Source organism: Orcinus orca, chromosome 1 (assembly GCF_937001465.1).
Source record: "Orcinus orca chromosome 1, mOrcOrc1.1, whole genome shotgun sequence".
Lineage (NCBI taxonomy): Eukaryota > Metazoa > Chordata > Mammalia > Artiodactyla > Delphinidae > Orcinus > Orcinus orca.
The window spans coordinates 183,703,275-183,730,255 of NC_064559.1; the positions used below are offsets into that span (position 1 = coordinate 183,703,275).

At 52.1% G+C, this 26,981-nt stretch overlaps 1 protein-coding gene across 4 annotated transcripts in view; it reads left to right on the forward strand.

Annotated features, from left to right (window-relative positions):
• Window positions 1–5,934: 5,934 nt before the first annotated feature.
• The window catches only part of STK40 (serine/threonine kinase 40), a 38,457-nt gene continuing 17,410 nt past the window's right edge, over window positions 5,935–26,981 (forward strand). Inside the window, exons 1-3 of one of the 4 annotated variants that reach the window (XM_033422136.2) lie at window positions 6,525–6,725; window positions 15,905–16,035; window positions 25,159–25,278. In XM_033422136.2, the coding sequence (XP_033278027.1) occupies window positions 25,167–25,278 (112 nt within the window). In that variant the 5' untranslated portion in view covers window positions 6,525–6,725; window positions 15,905–16,035; window positions 25,159–25,166. Of the gene's footprint in view, window positions 6,315–6,524; window positions 6,726–15,904; window positions 16,036–25,158; window positions 25,279–26,981 lie in introns of those variants that run through there. The other 3 variants (XM_033422138.2, XM_004266453.4, XM_033422139.2) reach the window with 3 other exon arrangements.

Genomic DNA, 26,981 nt, shown 5'->3' on the forward strand with positions numbered 1-26,981 from the left:
GTCTGTGCCTCATGCTTTTCCCTCTGCGCTGGGCTCCCTGTTGGTCCTGTGTCGTAGGGTGCTGGGTCGCAAGCATGACTGCACATTGGAATCACCTATCTCACCCTCACCTATTTGGATTTACTTGATATGAGGTGTGGCCTGGGCAGTGGGATTTTTTTTTAAGTTTCCCAGGTGATACGAATATGCAGCAAAGCTTGAGAATGTAGGAGAGGCCTTCAGTCTGGTCAGGGGGAAAGCGGCTCTTCTGTTCCGATTCCCTGTTGAAGAGGTTGTTAGTCTCATTGGCCTTTCCTGAGGTGGAGAGGCTGGAGTAATCCTGGGCCCTCCCCTCAAGTGTGGGAGCTCATCCCACAGCAAGAAATCAGGCTCCGATTCTGAGAGCCATTGGGTCTTCAGGGAAGAAGGCGTTCTCGGGGTTAGAACCCCAGCCTTCGTTGTAGCTGCCTTGCAGCCGTACCAGCCCTGCCACCATCTCGGTAGAAGTGGCTCTGTCCTCTGGAACCAGAGAGTTTGTCTTCATCAAACAAACGTCCACAGCAGCTGCCACGTGCCAGGCCTTCTGCTGAGCACACATTGTCCAATAAGCTTTGGTCCCTTCTGGAGAGGGGCTTAGAATCTAGCAGCAGAGGTAATCATTTCCTGAGGGAGATTGGAGAGGAGTGTTCATTTGGGCGCTGGCAGCCCACGGTCACTGCATTCACATTCTAGCCCAGTCTGTCCAAGTGTTGTCCCTGGACCACCTCATCAGAACCAACTGAGATGTGTCTAGAAGAGCCACCTTCCTGGCTCCCCAGATTTGAAACAGACCTGGAACCCGAGAATCTGCATTATCACACCCACCCACCCACCATGAATCTTCTGCCTATTGTATTTACTTCATTTCCCAGAGGCCCCAGAAGGCACTTAGACTCTGCCCTTTGCCTTCCGGAGAGAACACTGGGTCCTAGCAGGGAGAAAACCACTTCTCTGAGTTTCCAGGCCCCTTTGACAGCTAGAGTTAAGGGGAGCAGCACAAGAAGAAGACTGCTGGTAAGAGAAACCAGAGGGCAGGCACAGAAAGGGCTTCCTCACTGTGGAAACGTCCATGTTCTCAAAGCCAGTGGGGAGAGAGCCACCCCTTCCGGTAAACGATGAACCGGAGGGAAGTCCGCACACAGCCTCCCTTGCAGACGTTTCCCACGTGTCTGCAGATGCCCCCAAACTTGAAGAGGTCTCATGCTGGGAGTCTGGCCTAAGGATGGAGGAGAGGTCTAGGTCTGAGGCTTTTACATCGGGAGCAGAGCAAGGAAGAGCCCCCAGGCCAGAGAGCAAAGGGGTAGGGCTAGCACGGGTTGCTGGGAAGAGGGGCTCTGGACATGTTCCATAAGCGTTGTGTACAGATGCCCGTGGGTCTGTATGGTTCTGAGGCAAGGCACTGGGAGGACAGGTGGGAGGGAGGGAACCAGGGTCCACTGAGACATACTCATGACGAGTCCCTGGGGTAGAGCACAGCTAAGTGTTCAAGCCCCAAGGTTATGGGTCTTGGCATCTGGTCCTGGATTGCTGGGAAAGGCTGGCAGGGGCCCAGGTGTAGGGGTGGCGGGAGCTCGGTGCCCGCCAAGCTATGGCAAGCCACGGGTCATTCATTCCACAAGTAATTTGAGTCACAGTGCTAGCTACTGAGGGAACATCAAGACAGAGGTCCTGCTCTCAGGGAGCTGATGTTCTGGGGGGGGAGACTAATGAAAGTAAACATATAGGCATCATGAAGGAAATAAACAGGGCCCTTTGAGAGAAAATAGGCGGTTTTATTTCAGAAAGTATGGACTGAAGAAGTTAAACTGAGAAGGGGGGGTGGGATGAATTGGGAGATTGGGATTGACATATATACACTACTATGTATAAAATAGATAACTAATGAGAACCTACTGTATAGCACAGGGAACTCTACTCAGTGCTCTGTGGTGATCTAAATAGGAAGGAAATCCAAAAAAGGGGATATACGTGTACATATAGCTGATTGACTTTGGTATACAGCAGAAACTAACATAACATTGTAAAGCAACTATACTCTAATAAAAATTAATAAAAAGAGAAAGAAAGAAAGAAAAGAAAGAAAAAGAAAGAAAAAAAAACTGAGACAGAGCGTACCATTTAAACAGCCAAGGGAAGGCAGAGGAAATCGCCTGTGCAAAGGTCCTGAGGTGAGAAAGCTTGGGGGTTGGGGGCAATAACAGAATACCCTTGTGACTGTTGACAGAGGGGAGGGAGGCAGGAGAAATGGGAAGGGGGTGAGGCAAATGATACAGGGCCTTGTGGCTAAGGAGTATAGCTGGTTCCAATTTCAGGTGTGTAAGAAATATAAATTGAATTTTCTCTAACTCAACTGAATTCATATTTGGCTTCACTCAGCCAGAGTGGCAGAAACTTAATTGCAGTCAATTCAGAGTTCCCCATCACTTTCCTCAGAATTGGTTGAATTCTAGGGCACTTCCTTTGAAGATGCCAAAGCTTGGGCAGGGTAGTCTGATCTGATGGTGTCCGGTCCAGTCACACTAGCGTCCCCTGAGATGTCCTAGTTTTGTACTGGTTTTCTGTCTTCAGCCTGCTCGGGATGCTGCTGAGTTGCTCCTTCCTGACCCATCCCCCTCTCAGTATTCAGATTCTTACTCTACTTTTTCCAGGCCACTCAGGCCCAGGAAATTCCTAGGGTCTTGGGTTAGTTAGGCCCCGCCGTTTGCCCCAGTGCAGCGCACAGCTGTTTCTTCAGAGGGTTTTATTACTTCTTGGTGCTCCACCAGGAAAAGGAGCACAACTCTTCCTGCTTCCCGGGCCCTGATGCCCTCTAGCTCAGAGGCTGAGGAGAAGCTTCTCTATTCTCAGGGACCACCCCCTAAAGTCTCAGTCTCCCAGATCCCCCTTGTTACCGTTTTCTAAATTTGGATCTGCACAGATAATTCTTTCCGTTCCTCCCTGAAGGCAAGCCTCTTGGAATTCAGAAACAAAAAATGAACTCTGCATTCTGTCGTATCATTTGTTTCCTGGCGTAATGTATGCAGAGTATCCTAACTACCTGCGCAAGGGAAGGGTGGAGGGACACCAAGGAAAAGATGAAAAACGTATTTCAAAATGTCATCGTCCCGTCGGAGTTTGGGTTTTGTGCTCATTGCTGCAGCCTTTGTTCAAGCCCGCACATACACCGATGTGGGGATCCCAGTTGCTGACTGAGCCCCCCGGAATTCTGAGTGCTCAGGTGGGATGGCACGCCCCCTCCTCTCCCTCCCCTCCAGGCCTTGGAGAGAAGAGTACAGGATGCTCTCTCATTTGGGAGGAGACTCCTGGGAGGAGACTCCCAGGGCTCTGAAGAGAGCTGGGTGGCCTATGGCTTGAAGTTCAGATCTCCTTGGGGGCCACACGAGTGATGTGACATCTCCAGCTCTCAGCTGGATGGGACTTGCAGGAGAGCATCCAGTTCAGTGAGTTCCAGTCTGGCATCCCCAACTGAAGGGTCCCTGAGGGCAGCAGGAGTCCCTTGAGTTCTTATCAGTGTTCCAGAGGGACCCAGAGAAACAGCACATAGTACGTGAAGGTTACCCAAGCTAGCTTGGTCTCCGCTTTGGGCTGGAGTTATACCAACTGCGTGGTGGTCACACTGGCTTGCTCCGTCTGACCACAAGCTCTTATGGCAGTAATGCGAGGCTGTAATGAATAAAAAGGAAGAAATGACTTGATGCAGGTTGTACGGGAGACAAAATCTTATCAGATACAAGGCTCATGTGGATGGAAAATGCTAAAAGAAGCTTTCAAGGTGAGAAGGTTGGGAATCACTGATCCAATCCAACTCTGTCATTTTACAGTTGAGGAAACTGAGGTCCACTTTCCTCAGGGGGAAGTTGGAGGCATCTGCCAGGTCCTGTGATTAAGGTAATGGCAGAATGCCAAGATGGTCATCACAGATAGCGACTGCTTGTTGAATCTCACTGTGTGCCAGGCCCTGTGCCAGGGGCTCTACGTGCTCCAGGAGGGCAGAACTGTGGTCTGTTTGGTCCCACTGGATCTCTAGCATCCAGCTCAGTGCTCTGCACATAGCAGGCACTCCATAAATCTTTGTGGAATGAATGAATCATCTCACTTCATCGTTATAACAACCCTGGAGGTTTATATTAGTAGCCCCATTTTACAGATGAACAAACAGGCCCAGAGAGGTGAGGTGACTTGCTCAAGGTCGAAGAGCCAGTGAAGAGGAGGGTGGGGATTTGAACTCAGGTCTGTATGCCTGAAACTCCATGATCTTTACTACTGCACTACACTATTCTGCCTCCCAGCCCTCCCGATGCTGGCAACCGGGTAAGATAAGCGGTGCCTCTGCTCACAGTGGTGGTACCCAGCCTCCAGGTGTGGGCCTGGCACTCGGAACTTGCCATACCTTGGGTCTAGGGGCTTGGCCACAAAGAGAAGTCAGAAGTCGGCCTGTAGGAAGGGTTCGCTGGGTTCCAGGAGCCTGAGGAAGCTCCCCAGGGTTGAAGGTCTCCTCCTCTCCTTCTGTAATAGGCAGATCTGCTGGTACATCCTCAAGCAACCATCTCATGCTGTTGTGACAGGCGTCACTTTGTTATGGCAGCACCGTCTGCCAGCATGCCCAGAGTTGGAGAGCCAGCAGGAGAGTATGTCACCGTGTGTGTGTGTGTGTGCGCGCGCATGTGCGCACACACACACGTGTGTGATGCAGCGGTCTCCTCCTGTTGGTGTCCTGGTGACAGTTTTTCATTTCCTCTGGCTGGCACCTTTCCTTTCTATTCATTACCTCTCCTACTCCTCTCTTTCTCTTCCTCCTCCTCCTCTTTGTTAAAATTCTGTATTTTGAATTGGCTGAGAGCCTCCTGAGGGTGGGGATGGTGGTGTCAGCTCTAAGTGATTCATCTAGCTGATAATTAGAGCTCTGGAAAACCCAACACTCATTCCTGTCAGTCAGGGCTTCCGGAATCCCTAGGCTTTTCACTTTGTCAGAGAGAGGCGCTTGGGGGGCTGGGCCCCGCTTCTTTGTGCCTGACTTTCTGTCTCCCACTGCATTGAAGCTCGGTAACTGAGAGAAGTATGAGCACTCTTATTCGCCAGGTCCCGTGAAAAGCCCTTTCCACACTTACTGGATCCTCACAGTGATCCCACAAAGTGTTATCCCTATGTTGACAGATGGGGATAACTTGCACATAGTCCCTCAGCTTGTAAGGGACACAGCAAGTACTCAAATCCAGCCTTTTTGGAATCTGCCAGACTTGGTTCAAATCACAGCCCTGCCATTATTAGCTGTATGTGTCTTTGGACGGTTTACTTCCCCTCTCAGAGCTCTAGCTGCTTCATCTGTGAACAGACTCCTTAACGTTGATGTCTCTAAAGTGCTTAACACAGTGTGTGACATAATACTGGAGCTGTTTCGATTACTACTGTTATTCAGTCCCATCAGCTCAGTGTGCACTAGACATTCAGAGACAAAGAGATGGACACAGGAGGAAGCAGCAAGACTCACACCAACTCTCACGTCCTGGCACTGCCTGTGTGGAGATGACAAATGCGTGCATACACGTAAGTGCCTGGCCACACACCCTAGGAAATCCAGCAGTGTGCACACAGGCTTGGACACAAGTGCCCACATGGATACAGAATGACACAGCTGGAAAGACACCCGGGGGTTAGACAGTCATATGCAGCAAGTACCCTGGCTCACACCTGGGAGACAAAGGAGTGGGTCCATGGTGGCTGTGCTGCCACCACGGAGCCCTTCTAGCTGCTTCTGCATGCCAGCGGAGGGAAGCCAGGCTCTCAGAGGGCCCCAGTGAGTCACCAGCCTGATGCAATCCCTTTAAAGGGCTCATCTGCTGGTGCAAGAAGCTGATTCATGGAGGGCGTGGTTGCTGGAGGAGGAGGAGAAAGGGACCGAAACTGCAGCAGGAGGGGCTGAGGTTAGGTGGCTGGAATCGCTAACAGGAACTCTTCACTGTTAACCTCCCTGGTCGAGACTCTAGGGATCTTCAGACTGAAGCGTGCTTTCTACAAAAGCGAGGGCCCCAGAGGGAAATGAATTGTGAGGGCTATGACAGGAATTCCTATCATTGATTGAGCCTCACGGCAGCGCTCGCCACACAAAGCTCCAGAAAGAGAGAAATGGGGGTCAAGGAAGAGCCACTTTTCTGAGAAATATACTACAACTGGCCGACCTTTCAACTGCTGCAGACGTCTCCAGACCCGGGAGGGCGAGGGTAGGGCACGCGAGGCTCAGTGGAGTAGGGGCGGGGGCGGTGCCTCCGGCCCCACCTCACCGCAGACATAGCTAACCAGTAAGTACCGCCCCTTAAGTTCTCTGTGTCCAATAGTTTCCCAGATATCGGCTCGGACCCTACCGTGAACCAATCCTCAAGCGGATTCTGGCCTCTTGCCTGAAGGCTTCCGCCCATTGTCAAGATGGCTCCCAATCCCTGCGCCGTGGGCTGTAGATACGAGCAAGGGGCGGGGATGCAGCTCGTCCGGGAGGAGGGGGCGGTGCGTCACTTCCGTTGTCAGGTGGCGGCGCCGCAGCCATGGAGGGAGGCGGCGGCAGCGGCGGCGGAGGCTCGGGCGGCTGCACCGGGAGGCGACGGTGAGCGGCTCCCACGCCCCTGGACCGGCCCCGGCCCCCCGGGACGGAGCGCTGAGCAGCCCCGGCTCCGGGCTACGGACTATGGGCGAGCAGCGCTGAGCACCGGGGGAAGGTGAGGGCAGGGGTCCGGGAGCGGGGAGCCGGGCCGGGGGTGCGGGTTGGTGGGGCGGGCCTCAGCGGCTGTAGCGCGGGGACCGGGGTGACAGCCTGAGGCCGTCCGGCTGCGACAGAAATGGCAACAGCGACTGTGCCGTCCTCCGCTGTGGTCTGCCCTTCTCGGGCGGCGGGGGCGGGGGCTCCTGCGCGCCGGGTACCCGGTGGCTGCGGGGAGTCTCGGTCCCGCCGCAGCCCTGGGAGGTGGCACTGCCAACCTTGCCAGGAGTCACTCGGCCAGTCAGTGAAGGCGCCGGATTTGAACCAGCCCGGTTTTTCCCAAGAGACACCCTCTGCCTCTCCACGCTGCCCTCCTGATCCCGAGAGTGACATGAAAGTTGAAACGAGTCCCCAGATAGGACCAGCCCGGGCTTCCTCCAGGAGCCCTCACCCGTTGGCACGGGCACCATCGCTGCTGGGGAATTTTCGAATCCCGGGAGGTGTTCAGGTGCGGGTCAGAGCTCTCTGCTTGCCGGTGCTACGTTTGGCCGGCCTTTTCCAAGGAGAGAGCCTGCTGCTATGGTCACTGTTTCACCTGCTGTGCCCTCTCAGGCCCTCCCATTCCCACGCCGCTTGGCACCACCTTCCAGCCAGTAGATGGGGGCATCGGGATTCCCGACGCCGAGTACTCAGCCACCCCCGCTTCCTAGGTTTGATCCCCGTTTGTTGGCGGAAGGAAGAGATGACAGCCGCCTTCGCTGTCAAGATAGACTTTGCTCTGTATTAAGTCACTGGAGGAAACCGGTTGGCTTTGCTTGGTTTTGAGAGCAGTGAAGAAGAGGGTAGTCACTCTGGGCTGGGCGCCTTCCCTCTTGGCTTAGCTTTGCATGAGATAAGGAAGAGCAGGATATGTAATCGTCAGGCCCAAAGAACCCCTGTTTGTAAACAGTGCTTGTGAGCTGGACCAGTGCTTGGTGGCCCTGCTGTGCCAGTTGTTTGTCCCTTAGATCTAGACAGAGTGGAGATAGCCCTCGTTCGTTCATTCATTCATTCATTCATTCCCCACGTGACAGCAGCAATGTCCTTGCCTGGAGAGGCAAGTACCCTATATTATAGAGGTTAAGAGTGGGCTTTGGAGCCAGAATTCCTGAGTTCAAATTCTAGCTCTGCAGCTTTGTAGCTGTGTGACCTTGGGCACATTGTTTAACCTCTCTGTGCCTCAGTGTTCTCAGCTATAAAACAGGGGTGATAACATAGAGTTGTTGTGAAGATTTAAAAAGTTAACACATGTGAAACACATAGAACCATGTCTGCCACGTAATAAGAGTTCAGTAAATGTTAGCTATTCTTATTCTTATTTCAAGGAGCTCACAGTCTGGTTAAGGGAGACTGACCTGTGAATGAATAGTTGAAACGTAGTCTTGAGAAACTAGTAACAGCAAGAACAGAGGGCTGTGGGAGCCCAGGGAAGGAAGCTTCTAGCTCAGCCTGAGTTGGGCGGGGTGGGGGGAGGTTTTGGGGAGGCTTGGAAGCAGTGATGTTGCTGGAGCTGTGTCTAGAAGGATGGGAAGGCTCAGCCAGGTGAGAACAAAGGGGCAAGGTACTCCACTTAGACATGTCAACTCAGAGTTTTTCCAGAAACCTCAGATTGTTCAGTATGGTGGTATGAAAGGCAACCTGGTGCCAGGTAAAGCAGTACAGGTTGACAGGGGAATGCCACATTAACAATTTGGGACTTTGTACCAAGGGCAGTGGGGAGCAAGTGAAGAGGTTTTAAGCAGAGGAGTGTCGTGATTAGACTTGTGTTTTAGAATGCTCTCTCTGGAGCCTCAGCAGGAGGGAAGGGAGAAGAGAGGAGAGATGAAAGCACTGGAGACCTCTTCAGAGGCTACTGCAGGCCTCTGAGAGAAGAGAGATGGCGTGGGGTGGGGGATCTTTGCCGAGACAGCACTGCATGCAACTGGTGGCAGGTGACAAGCTCCCTGCATTGCCCTGGGCAGCTCTGCCTGCCCCAGAAGTGCCTGGCACATGTGCCCCTCTCTTCCTGAGATTGCAGGTCACTCGAGCAGCTGGGCTGGTGAGGCTGTCCTCTCAGGTCAGTTGTAAGGTCAGTTGCTCCCTGGGGCTTTTAATTTGGCCTTTTGGGAAAAGGCAGCAGATTGTAGTGGCTAAGAGCCTATTTGGTTCTGCTGTCAGACAGAATCTCAGTTCAGATCCCAGCCCTGCCAGTCAGTGGAGGTTACTTATTCTTCGGTTCCCAGCTTTCTCATCTGAGGGCAGTTGTGAGGATTCAGTAAGATGTTGCAGGTTGGGCGTTTAGCACACACTGAGTAAGAAATGCTTGGTAAATGTTAGCTGCTGCTGCAGGCTGCAGGAAAGGACTTCTAAGAATTAGTTGAAGCAGTTAATGGCAACTAAAACTGTGTCCCATTGAGCTGTCAGAAATGTCCTGAGGGATCACAAGACCACAGAATTTTATTGTATTCTCTCCAAAAAAGAAATCTGTGGGGAATTTACCAAGTCTGTATGGGAGCCATGCAGATGATTCAGCGCAGCTCTTTAAAAGAACCATTTTTTAAAATAGAAGTAGGACTGCTGAGGGGAAAAAAAAAATCATGTTTTAAAGTATACTAGGAGAAAAAGTATTTCGAGTTTGTTCCATGTGTGTCCCTGTTAGTGACCCTAGTCTGTTATTTGAATTAGTACCATCGGGAAGCACACATTGATGTGTGTGGTGACTTAAAATCCGGAACCCCTGTTCCACACACATGAGCTCCCAAGCGTGGCTGAGGATGTGCTGGGTGCCAGGTGCAGAATGAGAATGGCGAGGCACGCCCTGCACTGGCGGAGCTTGTGGTCTAACAGGGACCAGGCAGGCTTCTAACCAACTGACATTTGCATAGAGTTTGGTGAGTGTCTCATAGGAGTCTCTGCAGCATGTTATGGGAGTGAGATGAAGGAGTGATTCTCCTGGGGGATGGGGAGGTGACTGGGGAGAACTTTGGAGAGCCCTTAGAACCTGAGCTGGATCTTGATGAAAATTGCATCTTGAAGGATGAATAGAGCTTTCTGAGGGTTCATGAAGCACTCAGGCAGGGGAGCAGCAAGGCACAGGCATGGATGCAGGCTGGTGTATGTCCACACTGTAGGAACCACAAGAGGTTCTGGCGCAGGGCGTGAAGGGACCTGGCTTAGGACATGCTGGAGAGGTAAGCATCAGTGCTAAGATGCTTGAGCTTCTTATTCTGTTGGTGATGGGATGCTTTGGTTTAAGGGAGGAAACACCGTTAGACCTGCATCTTGCCAGGAGCCCTCTGGCTGGCAGTGGGGGATGGACTGGGGATAGAACAAGTCTGGAGTCTCTGTAGGAGGCTTTTGCAGTAATCAAAGTAAGGGCTGCTGGGGGCCTGGATCAGGGTAGAGGCAGTTGGGATGCGGAGGAAGGGCATAGATCAGAGCTGTTTTGGGGGAAATCAACTGGACTCCGGGAGTGTTTGGCAGTGATGATTGAGGGAGGAACAATGTGATGGCAGGTGACCTCGAGCTTCCCGATTTGGCTGACAGAGTGAACGATAGTGCAGATATAGAGACGGCAGAAGATAATGGCCAGTGAAATGCGCCAGCTCCATTCAGTAAGCCCTCTCATGGGAGAGGGTCAGTTGCAAAGTCTGTGGCACTCTGTCCAGCTTCGGGCCAGGCTTCTCTCTGGTTTTGCCTGCGTCAGCGCCTGGGAAAAGGGCAGCTTCCCTTCCTTCATCTTCCCCCTGCCCAGATTTGCCCAGGAAGGTGAACTTCTTCAGTATTTCAGAAACTCAAGTGGCTGAGTCTGCAAAACTTCTGTGACTTCCGCAGCCCTCAGATGGCCCTAAAGGGCAGCCCTTCAGTCGGGTGCCGTCCACACTGATTCCGCAAGTGATGGGTCCTGGACAGCAGCATGCCCTCAGGGGAGACATGGCCGTTCCCAGTGCTCCTGGGGAGATCTTATCTAGAAAGAGACCTTGAGGTTGGATTTACTCCAGAGGCTGGGTCAGCCAACTCAGTCCCTCTTCTCTGGAAGGAGAGATGTCTGCCCCAGGCCACCTGGGACTCACTCAGAACCATCAGGGAAGTGAGAGGGAGCTGCCTTTGTGCCCTTATCCCCGTGAGCTCTACGGGGAGTACAGAGCTAGGCCTGAATCAGACTGGGCTGCAGAGAGGGATGTGCTGGTAGATGGGGCTTCACACAGGCCCTTTGGAATTGGGGAGATTTTTGCAGGATTTGTCCCTGCATTTGTGGTGTAAAGAAGGTAGAAGAGAAAGTGGCCTGAGACAAGGGCATTTCTTCCTCCTCCACCTGCTCAGGTGAGACTGTGGCCTTGAAGGTGGCCCCGGGCCCATGGCAGCACTGCATCTCCTCTCGGGATCTATAATCAAGATCCGAGAAGGGAAAGGATGGTGTTGCTTGCTTTGACTTACTTACTGTCTTAGAGATGTTTCCACTTTGTCTCATGCACATCTGGGTCATTTTTGGCAATATTGTGTCATTGTTTGTGTAATTTATTCAACAGACTCTCTGCTGATGAACTTAGGTTATTTTCGGCCTTTTGCTTTCCAAACAAAGCTGAAGTGACTATCTGCGTATGTGTGGTTTTTCCCACCTCAGGTATCTGCAGGATAAATTCCAAGAGGAGTTGCTGCTTCAAAGAGTATCCTTCATGTTCATTATTTTTAAAGTAATTTCTTGGCCCCCTTTTAATGAACTGGAGAAGCCTGATTTTCCCTCAGCAAGCAAAGATACACTTTTGGGTTGATATCCCTCTTCCCAAGGGGCACTGAGAACCCCAGTGGCGGTCACCCTTTTCTGGCTCTTGGCAGTCTGTCTTGGTGTGAGTTGGGGTTCCCTAGAGCTTACACAGTCCAGCAGTCTACAGGTCTGATGGTTTCAAAGAAACTCTAGTTGTTGGAAAGCACCAGAGAAACTGAGAAGGGCCCTTGTCATTTAGGATGAAGCTGTCCCCTCTACATCTGTTTACAGACCATCACCTCCTTGGCCAAAGAGACCAAGGATCTTGTGGCTTTAGGGAGTCCGTGACCCAAGGGTCCAGACGGAAGAGAAAGTAGCCTGGACATGGCAGAGGGAACCGGCAAGAGCAGGACTGGTGTGCCTGGCGCCTGTCTTTGGGTTTAGGGCAGAGCTGGTTTGGGGTGTGATCAGGGGATAGCAGGTGCCTCTGGGGAGAGGCTTGGTTAAGCCTCTTGGGACTGGCATAGCCCAAAATCCCGTGGGACTTTTGGAGCCCCACTGCTGGCATTGCCACCTTTGGAAGAGCAGGAATCCTGCCCCTTTTTGTAGTAGACATGGAGCCCCTGGCATTACCACGTTTGTGTGACTTCCATGGCTGTGTTCTCCTCCAACTCCGCTCCCAAGGTGGTCCCTCCTGAAGGAACAGGAAGGAAACCAGCCACAAAAGAAGGATCCCCACCACCTTCCAGGTCCTTTGCTAAGTACTCTGCAATATGTATTGAGGCCTTCTCACAATCTAAGGAAGGAGGGCTTGACTCTGTTTTACAGAGAACCGTCGGACACTGAGGGGTTAAGGAACCCTCAGCCGGCAAGGGCAGAGCCGGATTTCCAGCCCACACTCGCGTGACCCTAGAGCCCATGCCATCCCATTCCCCCATCCTGGCCAGGCTCTGGCCCCAGGAAGCCCAGGCCACATGGAATAAAGCCGTAGAGCTGGAAGGGACCTTGACAAAGCTGAAGCAGTCCCTTCTTTTTTCCTAGAAGAATGGAAACTGCCACTGCCTGGAGACAAGTCCTTCCCCTCCTGCCCTGTGAGTAGTAGGTAAGGAGACCTTCAGCCATGTCGCCCAGCACTTAAGGCTCAGATCAGACCTGGCTTCAGAAGCCAGTTCTGCCACTTGCTAGCTGAGTGACCTTGAAGAAATCACTTCCTATCTCCAAACCCAGTTTCCTCCAAAGTAGTAATGAGGATTAAACACAAGGTGTTATTGTCTGTGGCAGGTTCGGCCTGGTGCCTGGCCCGCAGTCAGGACCCAGGGGCTGGCTCCAGTGAGGCCTAGGTGAGCTCTTTGCTGGTGGGCCTGAGTGTCCCGGAAGAGGTGTTATGAACCAGCTTCCAGGTCTCCAGTTTGAACAGTTTGATGGTCTTCCCAGCCTTTATAGAAACCGGGTGGTGAACAGGAAGTTCCTTACAGGCAAGTTTACAAGTTACCTGAGAGAGTTTCAGTGTACCTGGAGTGGTGGTTTGTCCCTTCTGTCCCCCACTGTCCTGATGCAGCCTTGCATCAACATGCAGCCCCACACGTTCGGGGCATTCGCATGCCATACTCCCTCAAGTGTGCCTTCCCTAAGACCAGCCTCCCCTGATTCCATTACCACTCTTAATAATTCTAATGGGCTCAGAAACTGTTTTAGATTTTTCAAAATTATTATAGTAGCCTACAATGAAACAGGTAAACAATATAGAAGAATATAAAATAAAACTCTCCATCTCCTTTGGGCCCCTAGTTCTATTACCTGGAGGTATCCACTGTTAAGTTTCTTCTAGAAATTTCCTATGCATATTCAAGGGTGGGTATAATCATCTCTTTTTTTTTTACCCAAATGGGATCATCTTATACAAGTAGTACTGCAGTTTGCTTTTGCTTTTTCATAAATTTATTTATTTATTTATGGCTGCGTTGGGTCTTCATTGCTGCACGCGGGCTTTCTCTAGTTGTGGCGAGCGGGGGCTACTCTTCGTTGTGGCGTGTGGGCTTCTCATTGCAGTGGCTTCTCTTGTTGTGGAGCACAGGCTCTAGGTGCACAGGCTTCAGTAGTTGTGGCACGTGGGTTCAGTAGTTGTGGCCTGTGGGCTCTAGAGCACAGGCTCAGTAGTTACGGTGTATGGGCTCAGTTGCTCTGCGGCTTGTGGGATCTTCCCAGACCAGGGCTCGAACCCGTGTCCCCTGCATTGGCAGCCGGTTTCTTAACTACTGCGCCACCAGGGAAGTCCCCTACAGTTTGCTTTTTTTAATGTAACATATCCTAGACATCTTCACCTACCAGCAGGTGTGGGCCTAGTCTTCAAGGCTGCGTAGTAGTCCCCTGTCTGGACGTACCATGATGGAGTGAACCAGTCCTCTCTTGGCGGACATTTAGATTGTTTCCTGTCGGGGGGAGATGTGTGTGCGTTTTGATATTTGTGGTCTTGTCTTTGTGTTTTTTCCTGCTACCCAGGGCTCTCCAGGGACCCTTGTTGAGCACATTCATCTTGGTGAACTTGTGTGAGTGAACCTGGAGGATAAATCCCCAGAACTGGATGTGCTGGGCCCGGGGCAAAGGCATTTTCTTCTGCTTTGCTGGCTGTGGTTTCCCCTTGTCTTCTGCACACCTGTGGGGCCTGGGCAGGGGATTCTGAAGCGGTCAAGGCCCCAGGCCCTGCCCCCAGGAGCTCACCCTCTGGAGAGACACAGGCAAGCATGCTCTCACCCACCCAGGGGTGGCTCGTGGCTGGCCTCAGCAACTCAGAGCAGGTGAGGCCCTCGTGTGGGTCCACTTGTCTGAACGGCCCACTGAGGGCCACTCTGGTGGCAAAGCCTGCTGTCTGCCTCTGTAATCTTGCCCACCAAGCAGCCACAGCCCGCAGCATTCAGTAAAAGTGCAGAAAGTGAACTGTATTGTTCACTCGCAAGGCTGTGAAATTTAATTGAATTTCATTTTTGATAGAGGCAGTTAAAGAAGGGTAGTTTGCTGGCCCCAATCCAAATTACCTTTCTCACGGGATGATTGTAGTGACTTTGGCTGTTAAAAACCATATAAAGAAGGAGAATCACATGCACCTGGCCCTGGCCCAGGCTTTCCCCTCTGTCCCTCTGGAAATCTGAGGCGGAAGGAAGGAAACGTAACATTTACCTAGTGCCTCCCACACGCTGGCTCCCCGCAGTCCTCAGGGAACCCTGGGCAGGTACAACACTGTCCCTCTCCTCTGGGTGAGGACCCCGTGGAGCAGAGAGACACATGTGTAGGACACGAAGGTGCTCTCAGACTAAGCCAGCCCTTCTTTCGTCACTTGCTGCTTTCTCCTTGCCTGACTTGGGCCATCTTGGGTGTCAAGAACCTGAATTCGGGACTTCCCTGGTGGTCCAGTGGCTAACGCTCCATGCTCCCAGTGCAGGGGGCCCAGCTTCGATCCCTGGGCAGGGAACTAGATCCCACAAGCCGCAACTAAAGTTCTCGCATACCACAACTTAAAAAAAAAAAAAAAAAGATCCCGAGTGCCGCAACTAAGACCCGGTGCAGCCGAATAAATAAGGAAATGTTAAAAACAAAAAGAACCTGAATTCCACGAGGGACCTGTGGCGGGCCTTGTTCCCACTGAGCAAAGCAATAACAGAGCAATAACTGATGGTTTGAGCTGAGGAGGGGTCCCCTTTGTTGCAGGGCAGGCTGGCACGACAGGGGAGGGCTGTCAGTGACTCAGTCTCCCATCATTGCACATGGCAGGAGGCCCCCCCCCACAGAGCTGAGGGACCACCGGGAAGGTCTCCCAGCCAGGGTATTGGCCGCTTCCCCTGGCTACTTCTCTAAATAGGAGATACCAGGGCAGCACAGCCTGAGAAAGAGCTATTAAGTCTGTCCCTTCCTCTTCCAACACCCACACACAGTGACGGATTATTTGTTGTCACATCAGCTGCTTCCGGAGGCCCTTGGGAGGGGTGAGCTAGTGGCAGAGCTGGCGATGCTGCCCTGGATTCTCTCTGCTGGCTCTCAGAAAAGCTGCTGCTGAAGCCCTTTACCCCGTCCCAGGGACTGGTTTCTTACTCTGTTTATCTTTTCCCCAGAGGGGCCTCCAGGTCCACCTCTGTGTGCACAGCCCTGGAGCCTCTTCTCCCAGGATCACTCCGGGATACATCCTCCCAGCCCGGGGTCTTCAGGCCCACTCCCCTCCCCGTCTCTCCCCTCAGCCTTCATGGAGGCCACGGAGGAGCCCAGTGGGGCTTGCTCAGGGCAGGGGGTGAAGAGGGACATCACTGATTATGTAATCTCCTTGTGTGTGAATCTTGCCTTCTGGAGGAGACTAGAGTTGGACCTCCGAGCTCTAGATGGGTCTGGTGCGGATGTGCTGAGGGGGAGCAGGCTGGCCACTGGGCCCTCAGTCTGGCCGCCCCTCCCACTTCCCACTGGGCTGAGTCACTTCCTCTCTGGCGCTGCAGGTACTCTCCCACACACCCAGCACAGCAGCCTTCCGGGGGTGAGGTTCATCCTGGGCAAGAGAGGAGCTCCGGTTAGTAGCAGCCAGTTCACCTGTCACCCCCAAGGCAAGCGTTTAGAGAAGGATGTGATGGTATGTATTCCTGACAGATTGGAGCTATACATATCCTGCATTTTAAAATGAACAAAATCATCACTCTGTTTTGGAACAGTGGAGATGACAGCACATGCATGAATCTTTGTCATCAGGGAGTCCTGGCTAAAGCTGAGGGTTTACTAATCCACCTCCCCATGCCCCCAGCATCCATCCTGAGCACGGAAGCATATGGCGTCCAGTGGGTTCCTAGGGAGATTGCTTGCGGCCTTCAGGCTCCCAGGGAGAGGGTCCATGCCTGCTTCAGGGATGGCTGTCATTCAAACTCAAAGGAAAAGCCCTTAAACAGAGCCGCCTTCTAGCCAGCCAGCAGGAGTAGAAGAGAACAGGCCACAGGCAGCCTCCTCTGGCCCAGTCAGCTGGGCCAGGGCCTCTAGGCTTTGGCTTGTCAGCAAACCAAAAAAAGGGGAAATCTTTACTTTATAAAGTTGTGAGAATTAAAGAAAATCTAGGAAACACTAAGAATGAACGGTTCCTGGCAAGCAGTAGGTGTCCATCAAATGCTAGTTTAAAAGGTATGCACCTGGAGAGACTTGTCACCAGGGAGGTTACCTCAGCAAGAAGTGGGGAACGCTCACCTTTCATCCAGCAGAGACCTCGAGACGCCCCTCTTTTACAGATGATGAAACTGAGGCCCACGGAGAGTAAATGACTCTCACAGAGGGTAGGTGACCAGTTCTGGGGCGTAAAGCTAGTGAGTGATGGAAGCTGAAGTTTGAACCCAGGCCTACCTGACCCCAGAATCCATCTTGCGCTCCCAACTGGCATTTGGGTAGCTGGTCCATGGTTTGAAACGCCTGGTTCCATGGGCTGCAAATTTCTCTTGGTTCCCTGGGTTGACTTTGTGGATGAAGAGCAAGCCTGTAGGGAAGCTGAGCCACTAGTGGCAGCACATACATGTGAGTATTGAGGTGCAGTGAGGGTGGCTCCCCGAGTGCTTGGGTCAGGGAGGGGTGGGGTACACTGCCTTGTGGTCTGGTGGGAGGGGGTCTCAGTAACCCAGCCTCTGCGGCACCACAGATCGTCTTGGCTGCATCGTGTGTTGAGATTTCACACCCCCAGTCCCGTTGTTTCTTTCCAGGTGTAGTCAGCTAAATGCGTAGCTGGGCCAGAAGGTCTGAGGGAAACGAGTGGCAGGAATTTTTCTGACCAGCAGAAGGACCTTCACACTACAAACCTAGAGTGGCCCAGAGGACCTGTCCCTGGTGTGAGGGGCAGGCCAGGCTGTCACTCACACACTCCCACACTTTGCTGCAGGAAAGCAGATTTTTTTGCTGGACTCAGCAGAAAGGGGGCTGGTCTGTCCCTTCGCCAGTGAGTGAGGGGTTGGTCCGAGGCTGCAGGCATGCTGCGAATGGGTTTCATTCCTCGGGGAGGTTGCCCTCCCGCAGCCAACACTGTCTAAGCACAACCCCTGGCTATCAGCCCAGAACCGCCCCGCCCCGGGCATCCAGGCATTTCTGACCTGGGACTTTTCCTGGACAGACTATTCCCAGCACCACTGCAGCCCAGTTACCTACAGCTGTGACCCCCTGTCTCTCTGGTCTTGGAGTCTGGCTCCTGTCACAGGCTGGTGGACCATCCGTACTTTCTTCTGGGTCCCGATCCAGCGCCTGGCTTCTCGTTGGGTCCTCTGTGTCCCCTGCCCCAATGTGGGCTTTAGTGCCTTCTGGGTGCAGAACAGACAGTTCTACACTCTGTTTTCTCATTCAGCAGTTTGCCAGGCACTGGGTGGGTGCAGGGAAGCAGAGATGAACTGGGGTTGCTCAGCCTGGAGAGTGGTGGGGACAGGGGAGTCAGACAATGGCTACGGCACGGTAGGAGTGGACAGAATGTGCTCTGGGAGCCGGAGGAGAAAAGGACCTGCTGCAGAAGGTGACACCAGTGAGGACTGAGGGAGAAGGACCAGCCAACCAGGGAGAGGAGTTCAGGGCAAGCGTGTTTATGGCGCACTCAGGGAACTGTGAGTCGTTTGGTGTGGCTGGATTTATGGGGCATATAAGGGCAGTGAAGCTGGATAGGTAGCCTGGGTCTGGCCAGGCTCCCTGAGGAGTTTGGGTTTCTTCTTAAAGACCACAGGAAGCAGTGGAAGACCCCCACAGCAGAGACAGATACTGCAGGCCCAGGTCCCCGAGCAGAGGAGAAAGAGTAGCCTGCTGGCATGTTTGTCCAGCCCCAGTTCCACAGGCAGCTGAGGTGGGGGTCTTCTGATGGAGTTGCTCCTGCATCCTTCCTGACCAGCCTGGTGAAGAGCAGTGCCCCACCATCTTGCAGCGCGTGCAGAGAGAAACCCTGTGAAGAAGATGCGCTATAGAAAGACGCCACCAGGTGGCAGACCTGGAGATTGCACAGAGACCTCATTTCTTTTTCCCCCCATTCCTTTAGCACAGTGTTCGGCCTGGAGAAAGGGGGGCGTTCAAAACTGAACTCCTGTTCGCGCCAGGCTGGCTCCGCCCAACAAGTATGAGATTCCAAATTTTGCCACTGTGAGCTGTGTACCCACAAGAAATCCCTATGAACCTGTAAATCCGGACAACAGATTCCTCCAGGGTCTTGGGAGCGGTTCCAGCAGGTTGCACTTTCTCTTCTGTCTCCGGGCACCTGAGAGTAAATTGCAAACATCATGACCCTTCACCTCTAAGCACTTTAGCATCTGTCACCTAAGAACAAGGACATTCTTCTGTATAACCACAATGCAGTTTTCAAATTCAGGAAATTTAACATCGTATTATCTAATATATGGTCCATATTCAGATTCTGCCAGTTGTCCAGGCATGTTCTGTATAACTTCTTCCTCCCAGGATCACCCATTTCATTTACTCGTCCCATCTTCAATCTCCGTTAAGTGAGACTAGTTCTTCAGCCTTTCTTTAACTATCTGACATTGATGTTTTTGAAGCATACAGGCCTGTTCTGTTGAATGTCCCTCAATTTTAGTTTGTCTCATGATCAGATTGAGGTTATGCATTTTTGGCAAAAAACAAATAAATACCTTAACTGAGGTTGCATCATATCAGGAGTGACATGATGTCAGTTTGTTCTGTTATTAGTGATATAATTTTGATTATTTGGTTAAGGTTGCAGCTTGTTTTTTTTTTTTAATTGAGGTATATTTACACATGGTGAATTTCACAGGTCCTTTAACAGTTCAGTCATTTTGACAAATGCACATACCCAGAGTTGTATCCTTTGATAGTAGAAGTTTTACAGCCCGGTAGGTGTGCTCTGTCCCCCTCCCACAATCCTTTGCAAGAGATCCTGGACTAGAGGCACTAGGTCTTAGTTGCAGACTCCTCGCTGCCCCCCAACTTGATCATGATGAAGGACCCTTTTGGTCTGGCCCCATCATCCTGGACTGTCCCTTACTGCGCCTTGAGTTGATAGTTGCCAGCTGGTGCTCCAGCCTCTGCTCCCCCATAATCCAGTGAACAGAACAAGAGGATGAGATGCTGCGTGCCTCTGCCTGAAAGAACAGGCCCTCCCCTTGACCCGCAAAACAACTGTACTCTGCCCTCCACTACAGAATTATACCTGGTACTGCCCAGCACCCCTCTTCCTCCTCAGCAGCTCAGCCAACCCCCAGGCCTCCTGTCCTCCCCACACCCAGTTGAACATGTTACTCAGGCTGGCCATCAGGCCACCCACCCCCACCCCCACCCGGCCTGTAGTCTCAGGCCAGCAGACAGATGGCAGGTTCAAGGTCTCTTAAGCCTTTAGTCTGGTTACCGTCCTTCTTCTGCCCCCCACCCCGAGTCAGTGCCTAACTATCCCTTTCTCCTTGGGCAGGAAGAAAAATTCAAAGCTACTGTGTTTAGGCTAATAAAAGCACAATTTATCAAATCGTGGCCTATGATATGCCAGTAGGTACTCTTGCTAACTCTTTCGCATGGGTTATCTCACTTAATCCTTAGACCAGCCTTGTAAGGTGGATGCTGTACTCTGGGTTGTGTAGGTACAGAATAAGTATCTCACCTGAGATCTCATCATTGTTAAGTGATGGTATGGTGCTGGGCTTGCAACCAGGTTTGGCTTACTCCAGAGCCCTTGCTCTGACTCCGAGCTTCCCAGCCAGTATGGGTTATGCAGGTCAAGATGGTGATCCCTTTAGCCCAAGAGTGACTGGGCTAAGCAGAGGACAGCTGGTGTCCCCAGGCCCTTCACCCCCAAGTGCTGTACAGATGTTTCTGTCTGTACTGTGGCATGGGAAAGACCGAGACGCATTGCTCTGACCACATCGTTCTGCTGCCTGAGTGTCCTATGGACAGAGACCCCTTTCTACCTCCCTCCTGGGGCCTGGTGCGGGTCTGGCCACACAGACCCTTAACTCCTGTGTGGCAGATAGGACTGAGGCCAGGGCTGGGTGGGAGCATCTGTGCTCATTTCCGCGTGCCGGGTGGGCTGGACAGAGGGGCGAGGTCCCTGCCTTCGGTAGACACTACCAGAGATAAAGTCCAGAAGACAGAGGCCTACACAGCTCAGGACCTTTTTACTTGTTTTGTTTTCACAGAGCCAGGAAACATGGGGGTGGGGATAGGGACTGCTGACAGGGACAGCTTGAATCCTGACACCATCGGCTCAGCCTGACCCTGCAGTGTAGACAAGTCCTTAGGCTCCTAGCAGGCATTGGAAGCTGCTGACAAATCGTGGCTACCAGCTGTGGTGTCATCACACACATACACAGACGTAGCGCACCGGGCCAGGGTCTGCTGCTTGCTCCTTGCGGGGACCGCCCTTGCACTCTGCCTGCACTTGTTCGGTTTGCAAGGTCACCCATCTCTCCAGGAACCCCGAGGTTGCAGCAAGAAGCCTACAGCGAGAATGAGTGCAGAACTCTCTGCGCGTGTGTGCAGGCCCCATGCTGCCCCTCGTGTTTGGGGGCTGGGGGCTCACGCTGGCTCTGCGCTTGTGAGTGTCCGCCGCCTGGGCCCGCGCGTCTCCTGCTGTGTGGAGGCCTGTGGGCATGCTTCTGGGTGCGAGTAGTGGGCCCCTCCTTGCCTTGACCAGGCTTCAGACTGAGCCTTCAGTCAGGCTACAGCCAGGCTTTCAGACTGAGCCGGGAATGCCGCAGCACCCTCTCTCTTTGCAGCCCACCTCCTTTGGGGGTTGGTGATATGTCTACCGTGTTGAACCATACCCTGCTATAGGGTGCCCTGCCTAGCTCTGCCCTGCCCAACTGTCCTGTACCCTGTCACACTACAGCACCGGACTGGGCACGATGGGCCTTAGAACCTTATGTGGTGCTGATGGCCCCGCCTTCGTTTCCTTCTGGGAGAGCTGGGCTCACATCGCCCAGCCGCTTTGGGGCAGGATGACCTTAACAGCAAACTGACAGGGTAGGGCCGGCATCCTCTCCTCTGGGCATGCTGTGATGGCGGACACAGAGCAGAGGCCCACGACTTGCTCCCCAGGTTGGGCCAAGCAAAGGGAATCTCCTGCTTGCAGGGTGGAGGAGCGCAGCCTGCGGGCGGGGATGCCTCCCTCCTGGCCTCACCCCTCACACCCACTGTTGCCTCACTGAGCCTCCTGTTGAATCCAGGTTCTAAAGAAACTGGCGTTGACTTGGGAGGACAGCACGTGGAATAGTAGCCAGATTTAAAGTTCCAGAGACTTCTAAACCAGGCTTGCTGAGTTCCTGGCAAGCTGAGCTGTGGGCCGAGGAGACACCAGGCAGATGGCTTCCCCTTAGCCAGGCTGGGCCAGGGCCCTTCACCCCAGCCTGAGGACCAGCATCTCTGGAGGGGCCTGGCCCCAAGCCCTTCTGAAACCAGGGTAGCCAGAGCTTCCACATCACAGATCTCACTGGGAAGCCAGGATCCCTCAGAGCAGCCTCCCCGTGGGAGCATCTATGGGCCATTTGAAGGTGTGTCTCTGGAGGGGGACACATCAGGATGATTTGGGGGGACAGGAGGGGCTTGTCTTTGCTCATCCCACCCGCGAGCCCACAGCAGCTTCCAGTTGCCCAGAGCTGCCCCCTCGCACTGCTTGCATCGCCTTCACCAGCTCTGGTGGCGTGAAGGGATGTTCAGGAAGGGAAACAGCCTTGCTGCCACTTCGCCTGCCAGCATCTTTTCCCTCTCCCTGCCCATCTGCTCTCATCCTTCTGTCTGCCTACATTTTGGAGCAACTCCCATGCCATTTGCTTGAGTTGAATCCTTAGTGGGGTGGGTGGGGTCAGGCTGAGCCCCCTCACTGTCTGTGCTGCAGCTGCTCCCGGCAAACTGCTGTCTAGACCATGCCTGTGCGTGGGCACCTAGGCAGCGTCTACACAGGTACGGTGACACCACGTGGTGCTCTCCTAGGAACTGGGAAGAGAGAGGAGTCTTAGCACTCCAGGGAAGGCAGAGAACAGCACCAGAATGGTAATGAAATCAACTCATCTACCAGGGCAGGGCAGCTGCAGCACAGGGCTGCTGACCCAATAGGAACCATCAGCAACTGGAGGGAAGGCGGCCAGCCATTCATAGAGTATCTGCTGGGCCAGGCACTGGGGGTAATGGTTTTATGTAATTTTTTTTCTTTTTTTCTAGTTCTGAGGGATTTTTAGTCTACTAGTGGGGAAAGGACATTAAGCATATAAGCACACAAATAAATACATAATCACAAAATATGGAAAGTGCTATGAATGAAAATTACAGGATACCGAGTGAGACTATGACCCATTGGTGTTGGGAATGTCAAGAAGGCTTCTCTGAGGAAGTGACATTCACATTGAGAAGGATGCGTAGAAGTTAGCCAGGCAAAGAGTGGAAACACTGTTCTAGACACATTACTGCTGAGCTTTTTAGGATTTTTCTAGAAACAGTTGTGTTCTTCCCTGCTTTTGTGTGAATGACTGAATCTACTTCCAGCATGAGCCTCTTTGGCAGAAGTCACAGCTGAGCCTAACCATGGCTTCTGCTCTGTCTGGGGACTGTCAGGGCCTACAGAGTTACCTGATCCTAGTTACTCTCAGGATGAAATCATGGGTCTGCTCCTCGGTGGCACAGCTCTGAAGACAAATTAGGGCTTGATGGGAGTCAAACCTGGTAGACTGGACTAGAAGGGCATCAGGCCATCTCTCCTACTTTCCAGTTCACTGCATGGAGTCAGTCTCCTGGGGTTTAGAATAAGGGCCAGAATGGCAGCATATGAAGTTATAAGCTAACTAGTGAATACACACCTGATATCATAGTAGGGACACCTTCTAGGCATAAGAGCAAAAACAAACTAAAGGAAAAGAAGACTATTTGACTACATAGACATTTAGTCTTTTTTAATTAAAAAAAAGTTAAAAGATTAAGAAAAGCTACATCCTCTGTCAGTTATAGCCTTAATATATAAAGAGCTCCTAAAAAATCACTAAGACTAATACACACAAAGCAGTAAAAAAAAAAGAAAAAGAATGTGAACTGGAAATTCATAAAAGAAATAATACATATAGCTAGTAAGCATGTAAAACAAGTCCAACTTCATGAATAATTAAGGAATTATGAAATTAAACAATGATAATACTTTTTATTACTCATCAAGTCAGCAGCTTTTAAAAATACTCATTCCTGGTGCAGGTTCTGGGACTTACTCTCCCACACTGCTGATGGTATCAATATATAAATCGGCACAGCCTTCCTGAGAGCAACCTGGCAGTGTATGTCACACACCTTTAAAAATGTGTGCCCCGTTTGACCCTGTAGTTCCATTTCTCGGAGTTTATCCTGAGGGAGAGAGGCAAGTGTGCCAAGATGTGTGTGCATAACTGCTAATAAAAAATATAAAAAGTGGGAAGAATCTCGATGTCCATGAATAGGGGTGTGGTCTGATAAATCATGCTGTCTTCTTACCAAGGAGACTGTAGCTATTTCAAGTGACGCTACAAAAGAATATTGTCGTGCAAGGACGATAATAATGTGTTTTTTTGTTTTGTTTTTTTACGGCTTTATTGAGATATGTTTCACATACCATAAAATTCACCCTCATAATATATTTTAGGTGGGAGAAAAGGAGGCTTGGAAATGGTATCATAGCGTGGTCTGAATTTTTGTAACAACGAGAACTAAGCATACACACACACACACACACACACACACACACACACAGACACACAGGAAAGTCTGCTTGAATATTAAGATTATGGGTACCTTATTTGCTTACTTTTGCATGTCTGTATTTTCTAATGTTTCTGCAGGAAATGCCAATTACTTTTATAAAAAGAAAAAATTATAGAAGCTTAGGGTTCAGTGTTCCCAAGCCCCCTGTGCAAGGGTAAAGTCTACACTCCTGACGTGGCCATCAGGTCCCCTAGATCTGGCCTTTGCTCCCCTCTGTGGGTCACCTATCACCACTCCCTGTACACTCCAGTGACACAGACTACTTGGAGTTAGTTGCTTACGTGCCGTTTCTTACTATGTACGTTTGCTCACCCAGGCCCCTCTGCCTGGAATGACCTTGCCTGTTGCCTGGCCCACTCCAGTATCACCTCCTCAGGGAAGTTTTCCCTGAGCCCCTGCACCCACTGTGGGCCAGAGGCCTTGGGATTGGGCAGCTGGCCTTCCCCGGGCATCCCTATGACCCTCTGCCCTCCGTGTGTGGCGCTCCTCTGTGTACGTGTCTTTCCTCGCCCCACCTCCAGCACACTGCCTTCCCGAGGCGTGAACTGTAGAGAGCTGAAAGGAGCAACTCCTTTTTGTTTTGTTTAAATCCAGGTCTAGAGGTTAACGTCTTCTAGAATCTGGCTCCTGTGTCCCCTTTCCTTTTAGGGGAAAGGGGTATTTGGGGAGAAGGCCTCACTTTGGGAACAGTCGCTCCAGGGCCAGCTGTCTGTCTCAGGGGACCCCAGTTGGCACCTGCACAAAACTCTGTGTCCTTCTGTCTGCATTTGACTGGTCCCTTTGAGGTGAGCCAGCTGCCCACCTCTGTAGCCAGTGCATCCAGCTTGAGCCCCTAATTAATCCCCAGTAAAGGAGCCGTGGTCCTTTGTTATCAAGAACCTTCCACGCTCCTCTGGGAGGGGGAGGAGGTGGCAGCGGCAGCTGTGTGATGCGTCCTCAAGTCAGACTCGCAGGCTGGGTTAGCGTAAGGAAACTCGCTGACTTGCTCAGTGAGAAGGCTCTTTTCTGTCTCATCTAGAGCTGAGAATGAAGCGGAGAGCATCAGACAGAGGAGCTGGGGAAACGTCGGCCAGGGCGAAGGCTCTAGGAAGTGGGATTTCTGGAAATAATGCAAAGAGAGCTGGACCATTCATCCTGGGTAAGCCTCTGACGGCCGGGTGAGTGGGGTGCCGGGGCAGCACAGTGTGACCTGCAGACACGCAGGGTGCAGCGCCTCGAACACGCCAGCGTGGGAGCCTGACCAACCCTCGGCCACTTTAAATGGAGTCTGTTGATGAGAGGGGAAGGTCGCTCTGCACCAAGAGTTGTTTCTGTTGTAGCCGCGCCAGCCTTAGATTAATGTCAGCTGAGAGATAGACTGCCTCTTCCCCCAGAGAATCCTATGTGTGGCCCCAGGACATCACCCACAGGAAGCAGATAAGCTGCCTTAGAACCCAGGGTACATCGTCCAAGGCACTTCTTGGACCATTCTTGGAGGGCACAGCTAAGTTCACAAAGTGCTTGGTACAGCTGCAAACTTCTTACAGATTTGGCCCCGAAATCCTGTAGAACTGGGTGTTCCCAGTGGTCTGGAGGAGCAGCAGGGCCTTTCTGCATGAAGTTTGAAGCCCAGCAAGTCTAGACTGCATGTGTAGGGTTGCAGCTGAGGACCCCAGCTCTCCTAGCAGCCAGAGACTAGGTGTGACTTTTGCTTTGGGACAGCATCTTGGACTTACGAGTACAGGATAGCTCCAGTTCCAGTCACTCAGCAAACAGTTCATGGAGCCTGCTACCTGCTGGGCCTGTGCTGCTTGTCAGGGACGCAGCAGTGATTAAGACAGACAAGTTCCTGGGGAGTTTCCTGGCGGTCCAGTGGTTGGGGCTCCACGCTTCCACTTCAGGGGGCGCGGGTTTGATCCCTGGTTGGGGAACTACTAAAACCCTGCATGCTGCAGGGTGCGGCCAAAAAAGAGAATTGGGCATTGGGCAGGACAGTTGGTTGGAGACACAGAGAGACACACTCTAAAGCTAAAAATAAAGACCATTAAGTTAAAAAAAAAAAAGACAAGTTCCTGCCCTCACAGAACTTAACATTCTAGTTAGAAAAAGAAACCGAGAGTAAACAACATACGAGATCATCATGGGGGTGGGGGGAGGGGTAAGGGCCTTGAAGGAAGTAAACAAGATGGTGTGAGAGGAAGAAGGGTCTAGAGAGAGTGTAGACAAGGAAGGTTCTGTATGAGGAAGTGACAGTTGCTCTGATAGCCAAGGATAAGAAGGAGCAGCCATGTGAAAAGCAGGGGAAAAGCATTCCAGACAGAAGGAACAGCAGGTGCAAAGGCCCAGAAGCAGGGAAGGGCTCAACATCTCAGGAATGAAGAGTCCAGCATAGCTGGAGTATGGTGAGGAGGGGTGAGGAAACGTGATCAGTTGAAAGCTGGACAGGAACCAAATCATGCGAGACCTTGGAGGCCAAAAAGAGGAATTTTGATTGCACGTTAAAAGCAGTGGAGTGCTGTTAAGGGTTTTTAGCAGTGCATTGACACCGTGACATTACCTGATTTATGCTCTGAAAGCTCCGGGTGCTGTCACAGGACATCAAGCCGCGTGCATCTCTAAAAGTACAGAAGTTCCCCAAAGCTGATACGTGGCTGTATCAGACCGCCAGGGGAACCTGTTAAAGGGACAGTTTCCTGGCTCCTCACCCTGGAGTTGCTGATTCAGAGGGCCCAGGTTGCAGCTGGGATCTCTGCTTTAACACATACTCCTCGGTGATTCCAGCATGCACCCCGTGTTGAGAGCCCCTCTTGAGAAGTGTGCCTGTAAAAGCCAGGTGTACTCAGGCAGATGCACACATACTGC